General features: G+C 34.8%; 1 protein-coding gene across 3 annotated transcripts in view; it reads left to right on the top strand.

The window, feature by feature from the left end:
• LOC123553109 (transformation/transcription domain-associated protein-like) overlaps window positions 1-3,309 on the top strand; it is a 54,885-nt gene extending 51,576 nt beyond the window's left edge. For all 3 annotated transcript variants that reach the window (XM_053542052.1, XM_053542050.1, XM_053542051.1), the window contains one exon: window positions 3,201-3,309. In XM_053542052.1, the coding sequence (XP_053398027.1) occupies window positions 3,201-3,236 (36 nt within the window). In that variant the 3' untranslated portion in view covers window positions 3,237-3,309. The remainder of the gene's footprint in view (window positions 1-3,200) is intronic.
• The last annotated feature ends 15,637 nt before the right edge of the window (window positions 3,310-18,946 follow it).

Below are 18,946 nucleotides of genomic sequence, written 5' to 3'. Positions count from 1 at the left end.
TGGGGATTGTTTTTCCTGGTATAGACTTCGATAGTAAATAACTATTTTAAGTTTCAATTGCAAGTCATTAGCTTTGATAGTAACAGAGATATTTGGCTTTATTAAAAACTTAAACCAAAATTTCTAAGTTAAAAAAGGAGCATAATTCTATCAAAATTCAAATCAGAGTTATGAGGATTGTTTCTCCTGGTGAAACCTTTGATGGTAAATAAGTATTTTAAGTTTCAAGTCAATAGCTTTGATAGTAACAGAGATAGTTGACTTTATCAAAAATTTTAACAGAAAAATAACTCGGTCAAAATTCAAATCAGAATTATGGGGATTGTTTTCCTGGTGTAGACTTCGATAGTAAATAACTATTTTAAGTTTCAATTCAATAGCTTTGATAGTACTAACAGAGATATTTGACTTTATCAAAAACTTTAACCAAAAAATCTAAATTAAAAAGGGGCATAATTCTGTCAAAATTCAAATCAGAGTAATGAAGATTGTTTTTTTCCTGGTGTAGACTTCAACAGTAAATATCTATGTTAGGTTTCAAGTCAATAGCTTTGATAGTGACAGAGATATTTGACTAAAACTTTGACTGGTTTTTCAGGCCAATTTATCCCGCCAATTTGTTTTTTGCTGAATTTTAATTTACCGACCCACATTCCTTCAGTTTTGTTTTTATTTAATTTTAATCCTGACAATTTGCCAAACTTTAGAATTATTTCCAAAGCTTTCTCAATTTCCGTTTCTTTACCCAAAAATAAAGTTGTATCATCTGCTAGCTGCGAAACTTTTATTGACTTCTTTCCTATTTCTGAATTTACTGTTATGCCTGTTATATCATCCTAGTTTCTAATATTCAAAGCCATTATTTCTGCTACCAATATAAAGAGCAGAGCTGAAATCGGACAGCCTTGTCTTATACCGCAATGTAAGCTAAAGCTTTCAGATTTCCAGCCATTATTTAAGATACAAGATTTGCTATTAGAATAAAGTGTTTTAATCCACTGAATAAAAGTTGATTTGAAGCCAAAATGTTTAAGTACGATAAAAAGGAAGTCCCACTCAACCGTATCAAAAGCCTTTCTAAAGTCTAAGAATAGTATTGCTCCTTCTATTTGAAGTTGTTCCGCATAGTCTATTATATTTGACTTTATCAAAAACTTTAACCAACAGCGACGCCGATGCCGGAGCAAGTGCAATAGCTCTACTTTTTCTTCGAAAAGTGGAGCTAAAAACAGGCACATCCGAATTTATATCACCTACCACATAGTGATGATATAATAACCCAAACCGTACTGCCGTTATACACTCAATTTCCTACCACGCATAATATAATCAAATTATTTTGAGACGGTCCCCTTGAAAAATAAATTGTCTTAGGTGTCCACAGTCCACGTAAACTTAATTCGCAAATGTCTATTGAGTACACCACTCCTACTGACTTTGGGGTCACCAGGTCAAACGTCAAGGTCACAGGGGCCAACATTAACTTTTTGCATGAAGGCACTTTACTGGCGAACCACTTCACCCAGGACCTTCAAACTTTACATGCTGATAGTACTTTATGAGTGCACCAACCCTACTGACTTTGGGGTCACCAGGTCAAAGGTCAAGGTGCTGCGGGGGCATTTGTCACCATTAGTGACAGCTCTTGTTTCAACTTACCTCTATAATTACTTGATGGATTTGATTCAAACTTAAATACTTATTCCTCATCATCATCCACATCATCTGACATAAGGGCCATAACTCTGGCACCAATATTTCATGAATTATCCCCCCTTTTCACTTAGATTTTCAGGTTAAAGTTTTGATGCACTTTCACTCTATCTCTGTTATTACTGAATGGATTTGATTCAAACTTAACATAGTTGTTCAACATCATCACCCACATCATATGACACAAGGTGCATAACTCTGGCACCATTTTTTCATGAATTATTCCCTCCTTTTTACTTAGAATCTCAGGTTAAAGTTTTGGTGCACTTTCACTCTACCTCTGTTATTACTAAATGGATTTGATTCAAATTTAAAATAGTTGTTCAGCATCATCACCCACATCATATGACACAAGATGCATAACTCTGGCACAATTTTTCATGAATTATTCCCCTTTTTACTTAGAATTTCAGGTTAAAGTTTTATGCACTTTCACTCTATCTCTGTTATTACTGAATGGATCCGATTCAAACTTAACAATTGTTCAACATCATTACCCTTATCATATAACACAAGGTGCATAACTCTGGGACCAATTTTTCATGAATTATTTCCCCTTTTTACTTAGAATTTTAGGTTAAAATTTTGATGCACTTTCACTCTGTCTCTGTTATTACAGAATGGATTTGATTCAAACTTAAAATAGTTGTTCAACATCATCACCCACACCATATGACGCAAGGTGCATAACTCTGGCACCAATTTTTCATTAATTATTCCCCCTTTTTACTTAGAATTTTAGGTTAAAGTTCTGATGCACTTTCACTCTGTCTCTGTTATTACTGAATGGATTTGATTCAAACTTAAAATAGTTGTTCAACATCATCACCCACACCATATGACACAAGGTGCATAACTCTGGCACCAATATTTAATGAATTATGCCCCTTTTTGCTTAGGATATACTTATATAGTGTTTTGATACATTTTATCTTTACCTCTCTTATTACTTTAAGTTGATATTTTTGACATAGACTCAGGATATTGTGCAATATCGTCATCCACAATTAGAGTCATTAAACACTCCAGTGACAGCTCTAGTTTCCTCAGATGTGCCCAGTTTCACTATCCAGCATCGAAATAGTCGAGCGCGCTGTCTCCTGTGACAGCTCTTATTTTTGAGGGGGTGGGGAGAATTCTTTCATGTCCAGCTAGCTTATGCAATGATGCTAGGGTCCAGTCATACTTCAAGAAATGCCTGAAGGAGCACCTGGAGTCATAGGCCACCATAAAAAAAGCTTGAAGTCTCTGTATGTCCTATAATTGACAGATTGTGTCAGTGTGATGTTAAACTCAACAAAACAAAACAAACAAGCAACAATTTACAAGTCTCATAATCCTTCTGTGAAAGAAAACAAAGTGTAAAAGGACAAGTTTCTACATAAATCATTATGTGTAGATTGTTCTCCTTCCAAACCACATCTTTTACATTGTTTTTATTGATATGAAAGAAAGTGTTGATTTATACTTTGTTTTCTATTTCATAGGTGTTCCATAGTTTACTGAAGACTCACGCAGTTTAAGCAAGAGTTGTAGTAAGACAGGCACTAGAAAACCTTACACCGGCCGGGCCTGGTAGAATGGAAGATGGCAATGTGAGTGATACTTTTATCAATGTTATGTTCATTGGTCACCATTTCCTTTTATGCCTTTGGTGTTTACTGCAGCATGTCTGTTAAATACCAAAGAACATGTTTTTATGCCCCCAGCATCTACTGATGCGGGAGGCATATAGTGATTGTCCTGTACGTCCGTCCCTACGAGGTTAACCAAATGGGACCATTTTGTCTAGCATCAGTACCCCTCGCTAGAATGACTTGATACTAATGCAGATGTAACCTGTGACCATTCCTCATCTTCAGACATCACCTGACCTCAGTTTGACCTTGACCTTGACCTTATTTTGGACTTAGGTTGCTTTATATGAGCCATCTCTTGGTTAACCAAATGGGACCGTTTCGTCTGGCATCAGTACCCCTTATACTAACACAGATGTAAACTGTGACTATTCCTCATCTTCAAACATCACCTGACCTCAGTTTGACCTTGACCTCACTTTGGACTTAGGTGCAAAATCTATCGACAATGATGCCACTGGGGGCATCAAGCATTTATTGAACGCAGCTCCTTGTTTTTTGTCATAAGTCCTAGGCCAGGTTCAGTAATGAGCCAAATCACCCCAGGCACTTCAGAATTATGGCCCTTGAATCACCGAAATTGGCCATTTTACTCTTGTCCGCACTATAAGTTGTAATAAGTCCTCGGCTAAGTTCGATAACTAGCAAAATCGGCCCAGGCACTTCAGAATTATGGCCCGTGAATTATTGAAAATTGCTCTGTACACACTTGTCCGCACTCTTTTAGTCAAACATTTCTCATCTGATCTTCACCCAACTTGAACAAAATGTGTTTGCCAATAAGTCTTCAGCTAAGTTTGATAACAAGCAAAATTGGCCCTGCTCTTAAAAATTATGGCCTTTGAATTACCAAAAATGGCTCTGTACAAATGTGGCAGTGATACATGTATCGGTGCATGGTTGACTCAGATACATTACTATTCAGATGATTATGCAGTTGTTGGAAACATGCCCTTTTCTCAAAAGCAGCTCTATTTCGGTTTTGATTAGGCCAGAGTTTTTTAATAACTTGGGTTACGATTTTCCAGAAATGAGCATTAGGAGGAGGGAATAAAAATAAAAATAAGGTAGGAAAATGTTAGCATCGGAAAAAAAAATTAAAAAAAACACAAAAAATTTTATTTTGTGAAAAGTGCCACTGGGTTAAAAAAAATTGTTGTTTCAGGCAAATGTAGATTCACAACACAGTCTAGATAAATCAGACAAGTTATTTTCCCAATTTGAAGCATTTTATTCCCACTTTCTTTATTAAAGCCTCCATGTTGTATGTTATAATATTATGTTGTTGAAACTATTAAATACTTGAAATTTTTTGCATGTTGCTTGCCTGCTTTAAACATATATATAGCTTGCTAATAAATAGAGACTAAACACGCCTGGCATTGTATTCTGTTTCTGGTGTTGGTGTGATTATATATAGTGTAGTGTAGTATTATTGTCACATCCTATGCATATTGTGTTTCTGACCTTTTAACCCTTAGCATGCTAAGTTTCTAAAATGGACAGGTCCATCATTCAATTTGGGCAATACCACTTATCATTCGAAGGGGTGTTCACTCAAAATGTACTGACTGAATAGCGAACAGTGCAGACCATGATCAGTCTGCACAGATGTGCAGGCTGATCTAGGTCTGCACTGGTCGCAAAGGCAAAACTAATCGGTTGTACCATTGTAAGGGTTAAGGAAGACGGAAATAACTTTTCACTTTTTAGCTCACCTGAGCAATGCTCAGGTGAGTTTTTCTTCGCCTTCAGACCACCTTTCATATTTCAAATTAATAAAGCTGATTGGAAGCAATTTTAAACGTTATGTGAAAATGATTTGACTTTGGAGAATTTTACAAATTTTTATGATCCTATTGATCGGTTTTCGGTGCTTTTGTCCGATATTGCTGACAAGTCCATTCCTAAAACTTTTTCAAGAAATGGTAAACATAAAAATAGGCCTTGGTATAATGATGATTGTAAGACCGCTGCTCGAAAACGTAGAGCGGCCATTAAAAAATTCAATATACGGCCGACAAAAGAAAATCTTCAATCAGTTAAGATTCTGAGAGCAAAAGCTCGCAGAACTATAAAACAAGCAAAGAAAATATTATGGCATTCATACGTTTCCAAACTTAATTCAAGGTCATCGGTTAAAAAAGTCTGGAAATGATACGTAAAATAAGTGGAAAAGGAAAAACTTTAAATGTTTCCCATCTTACAAAATCAGACCAATCTATTGCATCTACCAAGGAGGACATTGCCAATACACTTGGTGAAACTTTTTCAAAAAACTCTTCATCAGACAATTATGATAAAAAGTTTCAAAACATTAAATCAACTAAAGAAAGTAAACCTTTAAATTTTGATTCAAATAATGATGAAGATTATAATAAACCCTTTTTCGCTCACAGAACTGCTTGACTCTTTAGACAAATGTCATGATACTGCAGCTGGCCCAGACCAAATTCATTATCAACTTTTAAAACATTTACCACAAGAGTCATTAGACCTCCTACTTGAAATTTATAATATTACATGGAAAACTGGCATTTTCCCAGATTCCTGGAGAGAAGCTATAGTTATTCTAATACCAAAACCCGGGAAAGATAGCACTAACCCTAGTAATTATAGACCGATTGCCCTTACTAATTGTTTATGTAAAACTCTAGAACGTATGATCAATTCTAGACTAGTTTAGTATCTTGAATCACAAGGCCTAATTACTAACTTTCAAAGTGGTTTTCGAAAGCAGCGCAGCACAACTGATCATCTTCTTCGACTGGAAAATTTTATTCGTGATGCATTTGTTAAAAAAGAGCATTTAGTGTCTGTCTTTTTCGATTTGGAAAAACGCTTATGGCACTACATGGAAGTATGGCATTATGAATGAGCTTAATGACTCAGGTTTGAAAGGTCGTCTTCCAACATTTATATCACAATTTTTATCTGATCGCAATTTTAAAGTACGCGTTGGTTCAACCCTGTCTGACTCATTTGAGCAAGAACAGGGAGTTCCACAAGGTTCTATTTTATCTGTTACACTTTTTAGCATCAACATTAACAATATAGTGAAATGTTTGTTACCAGGGACAGATTGTTCATTATATGTTGATGATTTTTGATATGTTATCGTTCAAAAAATATGCATACGATTGAACGCCAATTACAGCAGTGTTTGAATAAAGTTCAAACTTGGGCCATGGAAGATGGTTTTAAATTTTCCCAATCAAAAACTCAGTGTGTCCACTTTTGTCAATTACGGAAACAACATTGTGACACTGAGCTTTTTCTAAATGGAACAAAAATACCCGTTGTTGACGAAGCAAAATTTCTTGGTGTTATTTTTGATAAAAAGCTTTCTTTTATACCACACATAAAATACCTGAAAGCCAAATGTTTGAAATCGTTGAATCTTTTAAAGGTAATTTCAAATACTGATTGGGGAGCAGATCACAAGGTTTTGTTAAGACTTTATATAGCTTTGATTAGATCTAAGCTAGACTACGGTTGTGTTGTTTATGGTTCAGCCAGGAAATCGTTTGACGTGAAAAACTGTCATTGCAATATGCTCTGAGGGTAGCTGCCAACAAATCCAAACCTGCTCATAAAATCATATTTAAACCCAAGTACCACGATTCGTATGACAGACAACCAAAACAAATTAAACCTTTTGGATTTCGCATCAGCAATTCTATGAAGGAAACTGATTTTGAGTTTGATGATATAAAAGAAAACTTAGTTCTGAATACACCACCATGGACTCTTAATTCTCCAATAGTTCTTTTTGATATGAAAACCGCCTTGAAAAAGTCTGAAACAAACTCTGAAATATTCAAGTTCAAATATAACGAAATGAAGTCGACTTACAAACATCATTTTCCAATTTATACAGATGGTTCAAAAGATGATTCAAAGGTTGGATGTGCTGTCGTTAGCCATCTGCATCAATCAAATTTACGTTTGCCAAATAACGCTACAATTTTTTCAGCCGAGGCAAAAGCTATTGATTTGGCCCTTAATTTTACTTCAGAATATAATGAAGAAAAGTTTATCATCTTTTTCGACTCACTTTCTGTATTACAATCAATACACAACCGTAATACAGAAAATCCACTCATTCAAAATATTCTTCTCAGGGTTCATGAACTATCTTTTAAAAAGTCCATCATATTCTGTTGGATTCCTAGTCATGTTGGTATTTATGGAAATGATGATGCTGATACCGCAGCAAAGAAATCACTTTCATTAAATCAATCTAAATTGAAATTACCATATACTGATTTTAGGCCAAATATCAACAAATACATTTTAACTAAATGGCAATCTTCATGGAACAATGCTTCGTTCAATAAACTTCGTGAGATTAAACCTACTTTAGGTGAATGGCACCAAGGAAATAGATCTGTTTGCAGAGAGGAAGTTGTTCTTTCTCGTTGTCGAATAGGTCATACACGGTTGACTCATTCGTATCTTCTGAACAATGAAGATCAACCTGAATGTGTACCATGTCAAACACCGCTTTCTATTTAACATATTTTAATCAACTGTGTTGACTTCGATCCACAGCGCAATTCATACTATAATGTTAAATCGTTGAAAGAGTTGTTTGAACAAATTCCTGCCGACAAAATTTTGCAATTTTTGAAACAAATAAGCATATATCATAAAATCTGAACCTTATTTGATTTTTATTCACAACTTTTACAATTTTTATCTTTGCAACTGTTATTTTACACTATATATGTATATACCCTTTTGCTTTAATAGTGTTATATATGCTTTACAATTAATGTAATTCATTTAACTTTTTCCCGGCGATATATGACCTTTTTGTGTCGATTCGCCATAAAACCCAACTCATTCATTCATTCATTGATTTTTTAGAATAATATAAATGTTTTATATGCTGCTTAATTTTCATGTAAAACAATTTTTTCTTTCTATGGTTTGGTGATGTTCGAACTTTCTTCTCCGAAACATGGACCTAATTCTTAAGTAATATAACTCAATGAGTTGTAAAACGTGTGTATGTAGGCAGAAAAGCAGTAGGCAAGCATATTTGTCTGTCTAGTATATAAAATTTACCTAGTTTCTTGGCAAGCTTCTTGTACCAGTTTACTAGTTAGAATAGTAACATCAAGTTTTGAGTATATAAAATTTTACCTAGTTTCTTGGCAAGTTTTTGTACCAGTTTACTAGTTAGAATAGTAACATCAGGTTTGAGTATATAAAAGTTTACCTAGTTTCTTGACAAGCTTTTTGTACCAGTTTACTAGTTAGAATAGTAACATCAGGTTTGAGTATATAAAAGTTTACCAAGTTTCTTGACAAGTTTCTTGTACCAGTTTACTAGTTAGAATAGTAACATCAAGTTTTGAGTATATAAAAGTTTACCTAGTTTCTTGACAAGTTTCTTGTACCAGTTTACTAGTTAGAATAGTAACATCAAGGTTTGAGTATATAAAATTTTACCTAGTTTCTTGACAAGTTTCTTGTACCAGTTTACTAGTTAGAATAGTAACATCAAGTTTTGAGTATATAAAAGTTTACCTAGTTTCTTGACAAGCTTTTTGTACCAGTTTACTAGTTAGAATAGTAACATCAGGTTTGAGTATATAAAAGTTTACCTAGTTTCTTGACAAGCTTTTTGTACCAGTTTACTAGTTAGAATAGTAACATCAGGTTTGAGTATATAAAAGTTTACCTAGTTTCTTGACAAGTTTCTTGTACCAGTTTACTAGTTAGAATAGTAACATCAGGTTTGAGTATATAAAAGTTTACCTAGTTTCTTGACAAGTTTCTTGTACCAGTTTACTAGTTAGAATAGTAACATCAGGTTTGAGTATATAAAAGTTTACCTAGTTTCTTGACAAGTTTCTTGTACCAGTTTACTAGTTAGAATAGTAACATCAAGTTTTGAGTATATAAAATTTTACCTAGTTTCTTGGCAAGCTTTTTGTACCAGTTTACTAGTTAGAATAGTAACATCAAGTTTTGAATATATAGAATTTTACCTAGTTTCTTGGCAAGCTTCTTGTACCAGTTTACTAGTTAGAATAGTAACATCAGGTTTGAGTATATATAATTTTACCTAGTTTCTCGACAAGTTTCTTGTACCTGTTTTTTTAGTTAGAATAGTAACATCAAGTTTTAAGTATAAACAATTTTATCTAGTTTCTTTTCGACAAGTTTCTTGTACCAGTTTACTAGTTAGAATAATAGCATCAAGTCTGAGTATATAAAATTTTACCTAGTTTCTTGACAAGCTTTTTGGCCTTATTCAGTTTCTTCAGGGCATCAGCATCCATACATGGGAGATCATTGGCCTTTGCCTGATCAATGTGTACCTGGTCTACAAGGATACACAGCTTCATCTTCGGTTTTGGTACATGCATCAGCCTAGAAAATGCATGAAATTTGTCAAATTAAGACCGTAACATATCTACCAGCATGATACAAGATCTCGACTTAGTTTTCATCCTGTTTTTATGTTTGGAATTTAGCTAACCAATCTTAGGATTCTGTAAAGTTAATCAGAATAGAAGTTAACCACATTCAAGCAATATTTTAAGATATTATTCACTTTTCATATGTTCTAGAAGAGATCAATTTAAGGAGAAAAGACGAAATAGATCCCCATTAGAAATAAGTATTTTACTGCTTTTAAATTATTTTATAATTATTCAACTTTTAACATGACTATTTTTTAAAAGCTCAGTATTTTTTTTCAGATTCCAGTAACTTCTAGTTTTATATTTACCTTTGTTAGATTGTGGTAAATTTTAACAGCACGAACAAAAGCCGTGTATAAGTAGTATAGGGGCCGGTTTGGGGTCACGACTGCGCATGCGTGAGAATGACGTCATGTGCGGCGGCCATTTTGAATTTTATTTTTAGAATGACATCATCTTCCTATTTTAAGAATGACCTCACTCTGCTATTTATATCTCCCGGAAGTATATAGAGCTGACTTATATACCTATCTAGGGCGTGTTCGCGCACATTGAGGGTCAGGTGCTCAGCCCTAGACGGGGAGATACCATGAAAACAAAATATTTCAAGAAAGTCAAATAAATATTAATTATATTTGAACATATAGATTTATCTATAAACTAAATGAATAAATACATTGTATGGTAAACAAAGAATTTAATTAATGATAATTTAAAGCAAAATATTTATTAATTTTAATTAAAACCATTAAGCTTTATTTAAGATATTAAAAACATTAAGCTTTATTTAAGATAGCTACGTTAGAAATAACGTTAACTGAAAATAAAGTATTACATTTTTGCTTACGATATTTCCTCCTTGGCGTCCACTGACAAAATGACTGCAATCATAAGTGTATTATTCCTAAATGCGCATGCTCGGACCTATTTTTCATAATGACTTCATAAGCTATATTTAGATAAGGTCATGAGTGCATCAAACGTGATCATGGTCAGAATGTCTAGCGTGTGTTGATTTAAGGCCGGATAGATGGACAATAAAAAGTAAACATGTCAAAGTTAATCCCTTTAAAGTCGCCACAATGTCTGGCGTGTATTTATTTAAGAGCGGATGCGTTAACAATAGCCTATTCAACTGTCAAAGTTAATCCCTTTAAAGTCGCCACAATGTCTGGCTTATGTTGATTTATGGACGGATGCATTAACAAAGCCTATTGATCTGTCCAAGTTAATCCGTGTATTGAGTACGGGAAGGGAGGTGACATCAGGTCTGGGTCGCATATGGACCGAAGTGCCTCTTTCATACCATCAATGATATTATGTTAAAGAACATTTTCTTAAACAATTGCCAACATTTTTAATGACCATCCAGAGTTTTAGAACCAGTAAAGGGTTTTTTTAAAAGAAGGTTGCTAAATCATCAAAATAAGACGTTTTAGGTCCATTTTACATTTGGTATCTGACATTTTTGAAAGCCCAAAGGGTGTACTTACCATAAACTAGGTGCCAACCGGAAATGAAGTCATTAAAATTCAAAGTCATCGTACAGACTCGGGACCGGTACCGTTAGAAAGATCTTTTCGAGTAGTTCAGAAAATATGTACAATTACGGGTCTATCTCTATCCGTTTTCCAGATATTAGGTTTAAACCAGAATCATTCATCCGGAAACACCCGGCTTCATGCCTTTATTATTAAAGATAACCCTAGGCATGTTGGGTATCTAACCGAAGGTCTCGGCTAGTACTATAAGCTGGTACACTCAAACCGGAAGTGAAATCAATCCCGCGTAAAATTCACATTTTCTGCGCGTCCCTAGACTCGAACCTGGTCAAGTAAGGTACCACTGGAAAGGTCCTTACAAGACGATTCGACACACAAGTACACACACACACACGCACACACACACGCACGCACACATACACACACACACACACACACACACACACACACACACACACACACACACACACACACACACAAGCACACGCGCACACACACACACACACACACACACACGCACACACACACACACACACACACACACATACATGCACGCACGCACACACGTACGCGTCATTAAACAATATATGTAACATCATCAAAATATTCAAAATTATCAAAATCATTCGGGCCTATTACCCTAGTACACAGATTGTGTCTGCAACTTCATTAACAGGTGTCACAATAATATCTTCCTTTGTAACTTTACATTTGTCATCTATAGTTATTACAACAACATCATAGTCTCCGAAATTGAACATGCCAATTCCACTACGGTGTAGATACTCCAACACATCACACAATATTTCATATATAATTTGGAACATTTTTCCAGAATTTTGAATTAACAGAGTATACACTTCAATATAATCGTACAAGTCTATGCATGAATTCAACCTTCAGCGGATATTAAGTATTAAAATGTTTTGACTTGAGATCGGCTTAAGATAATGTATGAAAGAGAACTGGCCAATGTTGACACTAATACTTTGAAAACTGTAAAAGCGGATTAAATTTCGGTCAATTTTATGACTTTTAGGAGAAACTTATAGAAAAGAGTATTTTGTGTTATAAAACTTTTATAGTCCTTTAGGATACTGTCTTAAGTACAAATAGGTTCTAGAAAGCCTATTTTGACCATTCTAGGAAATCGTCAAGATTTTCAATGAACAGAAATACAGTTAACATTGAACAATCAGTTTTTCCCATTTCGTGACACACTTTCTATTCATCAATTCTGAGATGATAATTTCATGTGATAGAATTCATAAAAATCTTTCATTTACATCCCCCATTCTCGATTCGATTTTCAACCGTTTTCGAGTTATGACGTAACAGCGATTTTTAAACCTTTCTTAAACTTTCAAATAAACTCTTGAAACAGGTAGCATTGGAAAGATCTCGTCGCATAGGTTCAGAAAATGTATAGATATTTACCTCTATCTTGATCCGTTCTCAAGATATAACATTTTAAAGATTGAAACCATAAATTTTGAATTTGCCGCCAAAACGTGACGTCACTTCAATCTTTAAACGCCAATATCTTGAGAACGGATCAAGATAGAGGTAAATATCTATACATTTTCTGAACCTATGCGACGAGATCTTTCCAATGCTACCTGTTTCAAGAGTTTTATTGAAAGTTTAAGAAAAGGTTTAAAATCGCTGTTACGTCATAAACTCGAAAACGGTTGAAAATCGAATCGAGAATGGGGGATGTAAATGAAAGATTTTTATGAATTCTATCACATGAAATTATCATCTCAGAATTGATGAATAGAAAGTGTGTCACGAAATGGGAAAAACTGATTGTTCAATGTTAACTGTATTTCTGTTCATTGAAAATCTTGACGATTTCCTAGAATGGTCAAAATAGGCTTTCTAGAACCTATTTGTACTTAAGACAGTATCCTAAAGGACTATAAAAGTTTTATAACACAAAATACTCTTTTCTATAAGTTTCTCCTAAAAGTCATAAATGACCGAAATTTAATCCGCTTTTACAGTTTTCAAAGTATTAGTGTCACATTGGCCAGTTCTCTTTCATACATTATCTTAAGCCGATCTCAAGTCAAAACATTTTAATACTTAATATCCGCTGAAGGTTGAATTCATGCATAGACTTGTACGATTATATTGAAGTGTATACTCTGTTAATTCAAAATTCGGAAAAATGTTCCAAATTATATATGAAATATTGTGTGATGGTTGGAGTATCTACATCGTAGTGGAATTGGCATGTTCAATTTCGGAGACTAATGATTTTTGTTGTAATAACTATAGATGACAAATGTAAAGTTACAAAGGAAGATATTATTGTGACACCTGTTAATGAAGTTGCAGACACAATCTGTGTACTAGGGTAATAGGCCCGAATGATTTTGATAATTTTGAATATTTTGATGATGTTACATATATTGTTTAATGACGCGTACGTGTGTGCGTGCGTGCATGTATGTGTGTGTGTGTGTGTGTGTGTGTGTGTGTGTGTGTGTGCGTGTGTGTGTGTGTGTACTTGTGTGTGCGCGTGTGCTTGTGTGTGTGTGTGTGTGTGTGTGTGTGCGTGTGTGTGCGTGTGTGTGTGTGTGCGTGCGTGTACGTGTGTATGTGTGCGTGCGTGTGTGTGTGCGTGTGTGTGTGTGTACTTGTGTGTCGAATCGTCTTGTAAGGACCTTTCCAGTGGTACCTTACTTGACCAGGTTCGAGTCTAGGGACGCGCAGAAAATGTGAATTTTACGCGTGATTGATTTCACTTCCGGTTTGAGTGTACCAGCTTATAGTACTAGCCGAGACCTTCGGTTAGATACCCAACATGCCTAGGTTATCTTTAATAATAAAGGCATGAAGCCGGGTGTTTCCGGATGAATGATTCTGGTTTAACCTCAATACTGGAAAACGGATAGAGATAGACCCGTAATTGTACATATTTTCTGAAACCTACTCGAAAAGATCTTTCTAACGGTACCGGTCCCGAGTCTGTACGATACTTTGAAATTTTAATGACTTCATTTCCGGTTGGGGACCTAGTTTATGGTAAAGTACACCCTTTGGGCTTTTCAAAAATGTCAGATACCCAAAATGTAAAAATGGACCCTAAAACGTCTTATTTTGATGATTTTAGCAACCTTCTTAAAAAAGCCCTTTACTGGTTCTAAAACTCTGGATGGTCATTAAAAATGTTGGCAATTGTTTAAGAAAAATGTTCTTTAACATAATATCATTGATGGTATGAAAGAGGCACTTCGGTCCATATGCGACCCAGACCTGATGTCACCTCCCTTCCCGTACTCAATACACGGATTAACTTGGACAGATCAATAGGCCTTTGTTAATGCATCCGTCCATAAATCAACATAAGCCAGACATTGTGGCGACTTTAAAGGGATTAACTTTGACAGTTGAATAGGCTATTGTTAACGCATCCGCTCTTAAATAAATACACGCCAGACATTGTGGCGACTTTAAAGGGATTAACTTTGACATGTTTACTTTTTATTGTCCATCTATCCGGCCTTAAATCAACACACGCTAGACATTCTGACCATGATCACGTTTGATGCACTCATGACCTTATCTAAATATAGCTTATGAAGTCATTATGAAAAATAGGTCCGAGCATGCGCATTTAGGAATAATACACTTATGATTGCAGTCATTTTGTCAGTGGACGCCAAGGAGGAAATATCGTAAGCAAAAATGTAATACTTTATTTTCAGTTAACGTTATTTCTAACGTAGCTATCTTAAATAAAGCTTAATGTTTTTAATATCTTAAATAAAGCTTAATGGTTTTAATTAAAAATTAATAAATATTTTGCTTTAAATTATCATTAATAAGTTCTTTGTTTACCATACAATGTATTTATTCATTTAGTTTATAGATAAATCTATATGTTCAAATATAATTAATATTTATTTGACTTTCTTGAAATATTTTGTTTTCATGGTATCTCCCCGTCTAGGGCTGAGCACCTGACCCTCAATGTGCGCGAACACGCCCTAGATAGGTATATAAGTCAGCTCTATATACTTCCGGGAGATATAAATAGCAGAGTGAGGTCATTCTTAAAATAGGAAGATGATGTCATTCTAAAAATAAAATTCAAAATGGCCGCCGCGCATGACGTCATTCTCACGCATGCGCAGTCGTGACCCCAAACCGGCCCCTATACTACTATAAGCTGGTACACTCAAACCGGAAGTGAAATCAATCACGCGTAAAATTCACATTTTCTGCGCGTCCCTAGACTCGAACCTGCAAAAGCACAAGCACACGCGTACACACGAGAACACACACACACACACATACACGCACACGCACATACACACACAGACACACACACACACACACACACGCATACGCGCAATCACACACACACACACAAGCACACCCGCACGCGCATACATGCATGCACGCACACACGTACGCGCCATTAAACAATATATGTAACATCATCAAAATATTCAAAATTATCAAAATCTTTCGTGCCTATTACCCTAGTACACAGATTGTGTCTGCAACTTCATTAACAGGTATCACAATAATATCTTCCTTTGTAACTTTACATTTGTCATCTTTAGTTATTACAACAACATCATAGTCTCCGAAACTGAACATGCCAGTTCCACTACGGTGTAGATACTCCAACACATCACACAATATTTCATATATATAATTTAGAACATCCAGAATTTTGAATTAACAGAGTATACATTTCAATGTAATCGTACAAGTCTATGCATGAAATTCAACCTTCAGCGGATTTTAAGTATTAATATTTTTTGACTTGAGATCGGCTTAAGATAATGTATGAAAGAGAACTGGCCAATGTTGACACTAATACTTTGAAAACTGTAAAAGCGGATTAAATTTCGGTCAATTTTATGACTTTTAGGAGAAACTTATAGAAACGAGTATTTTGTGTTATAAAACTTTTATAGTCCTTTAGGATACTGTCTTAAGTACAGTTAGGTTCTAGAAAGCCTATTTCGACCATTCTAGGAAATCGTCAAGATTTTCAATAAACATAAATACATTGAACAATCAATAGTTGAATAGGCTATTGTTAACGTATCCGCTCTTAAATAAATAAACGCCAGACATTGTGGCGACTTTAAAGGGATTAACTTTGACATGTTTACTTTTTATTGTCCGCCTATCCGGCCTTAAATCAACACACGCTAGACTTTCTGACCATGATCACGTTTGATGCACCCATGACCTTATCTAAATATAGCTTATGAAGTCATTATGAAAAATAGGTCCGAGCATGCGCATTTAGGAATAATACACTTATGATTGGAGTCATTTTGTCAGTGGACGCCAAGGAGGAAACATCGTAAGCAAAAAAAAGTAGTCTTTAATTTTCAGTAAATTATACTTCTAACGTGACTATTTGAAAGAAAGCTTAATGTTTTAAATTAAAATATAATAAATATTTTGCTTTAAATTATTTTTAATAAGCTCTTTGTTTACCATACAATGTATTTATTCATTTAGGTTATAGAAAAATCTATATGTTCAAATATAATTAATATTTATTTGATTTTCTTGAAATATTTTGTTTTAAAGTTATCTCCCCGTCTAGGGCTGAGCACCTGACCCTCAATGTGCGCGAACACGCCCTAGATAGGTATATAAGTCAGCTCTATATACTTCTGGGAGATATAAATAGCAGAGTGAAGTCATTCTTAAAATAGAAAGATGATGTCATTCTAAACATAAAATTCAAAATGGCCGCCGCGCATGACGTCATTCTCACGCATGCGCAGTCGTGGGGCCAAACCGACCCCTATACTACTTGTATAGATTCAAACTTCGTTAATTTTCTATCTGTCTTGGTTGCACAACAACAGTCAGCTCTAGACAAAGGGAGGTTGTAATAATATTACAAACTTGCAAACGCTTCACATGAATTTCAGCTAAACAATACTGTCAATACAAATTCTTATATTTATATAGTTCCCCTTGGCTACGTATATTTATAAAGCTTATCCCTTATGATAAAAACACAACTCTATCCTTAGTTGGGCAACCAGGACAGGGAAACCAAATTTTATCAATACCCGAACATCACATGGTATTTCCAAGACCATGCAATGGTGGAGTTTGCCTGCTATTCAAAATAAGCGAAATTGTGTGGATTTTAATAGGTGGGCCCCGATACAAATAAGAAATTATCAAAACCAGCCCATACTCTTTAAACAAAACATTGCCCGAGAATTTGTAAATCAAAGTATACAAGTCAAGATTTCATCTGTACACTTCACACAGTTTTATTAGGACCACCAAGGTATATTGTACATCAAGACAATAATATACAGATACATATGCAAAAATATATACAACAGCAAACTATCATTACATCAAGACATATATAATACTACTGTACGTTAAGAATTATTCAGTAACTTTGCAAATGTGCGATAATAAAAAAAGAGTTGGACTACAAGTTTTGCCAACATTAGAAATCGGTCCGCACGGCTAACTGCGCATATAAAAATTATATCATTCTCATCCATCAGAGGTTCGTAAAAATCCCGAGAGTTCACTGTTCAGTTGACCTCTGAAATTATATATGCTATGGTTATAAAGCTTATTTAGGTTCGGACACCGAAAATTAATTTACGGAAATATACAGAATATTCATGAGTGCAAGGTCAATACTTACGGACAATATAACATTATGATCGATGTATAAACAATATTGTACTTCATAATTATACAGTATGTCATAACACAATATTGTGCTATTTTTTACCTGTTAAATGGGCATACATATACGCATGTGCATTCCATATTATAATATTCGGCCCAACTTCGGAGCTATCCGTATGTTTTACGGAAAGAAATTTTGGTTAAGTGTCTAAATATCATTATTAGTATTGTAAGTGAAACACGCACTCAGCGTTCGTCTCTGTGGCCCAGTGGTTACAGCACATGGGTCGTATGCGGGAAATCGCTGGTTCAAGCCCATTAGCAAGAACATTTTTATTTTTCATTTTTAATTGTTTATATGATTGATATGACTCCGATGACAGCAGTTCCGACACCGCGAACGCAACTGAGTGATGAATTTAGCTAGCTGTAATATATATTTATGAAATTTGTAATGTAGTGAAAAGAACTGTGAATAAAAAATAACATAAAAATATATTTAAAAAATGAGAAATTAAAAAAAGGAGATAAAAATAGAAGGAAAAATACAATGAAGGAAATATTGGATAAAATGTACATGTACAAAGTGTTTGTTGAAATTTGTGAGAGAGAGAGAAAAAAAACCCAACAAAAAACAAACAAACAAGCACTGAACGGTTACGATCCCTTACGACCTCCATGTTTCAAGCTGTTGACGTTGACCACTGTGCTATCGTGACTTGCGTATATCCGTATACACGCTTTAAATATAAACCATTCTGATTACTGGTTACTTTTCGTATACTATAAGGAATGTACCGAAAAATCAACCGAAGATTAAGACCGACAGTCTGCATTTTCTCTTTTGGAAGTCACATGTCACCAATATCAAAATCAAAATCTCACTGTCTTTTATTTCCAATTTAATCAATACTGTCATGTCATTCGGGAAAGTTAAAAAACGACGTTAGGCGGGGTGATGTTCGGCGGGGCGCCATGCAGACGTTTGTCGGGGAGA

Source organism: Mercenaria mercenaria, chromosome 4 (genome assembly GCF_021730395.1).
Source record: "Mercenaria mercenaria strain notata chromosome 4, MADL_Memer_1, whole genome shotgun sequence".
Lineage (NCBI taxonomy): Eukaryota > Metazoa > Mollusca > Bivalvia > Venerida > Veneridae > Mercenaria > Mercenaria mercenaria.
Note: the sequence above shows the minus strand (reverse complement) of the source record. Positions and strands in the feature narration are given on the sequence as shown.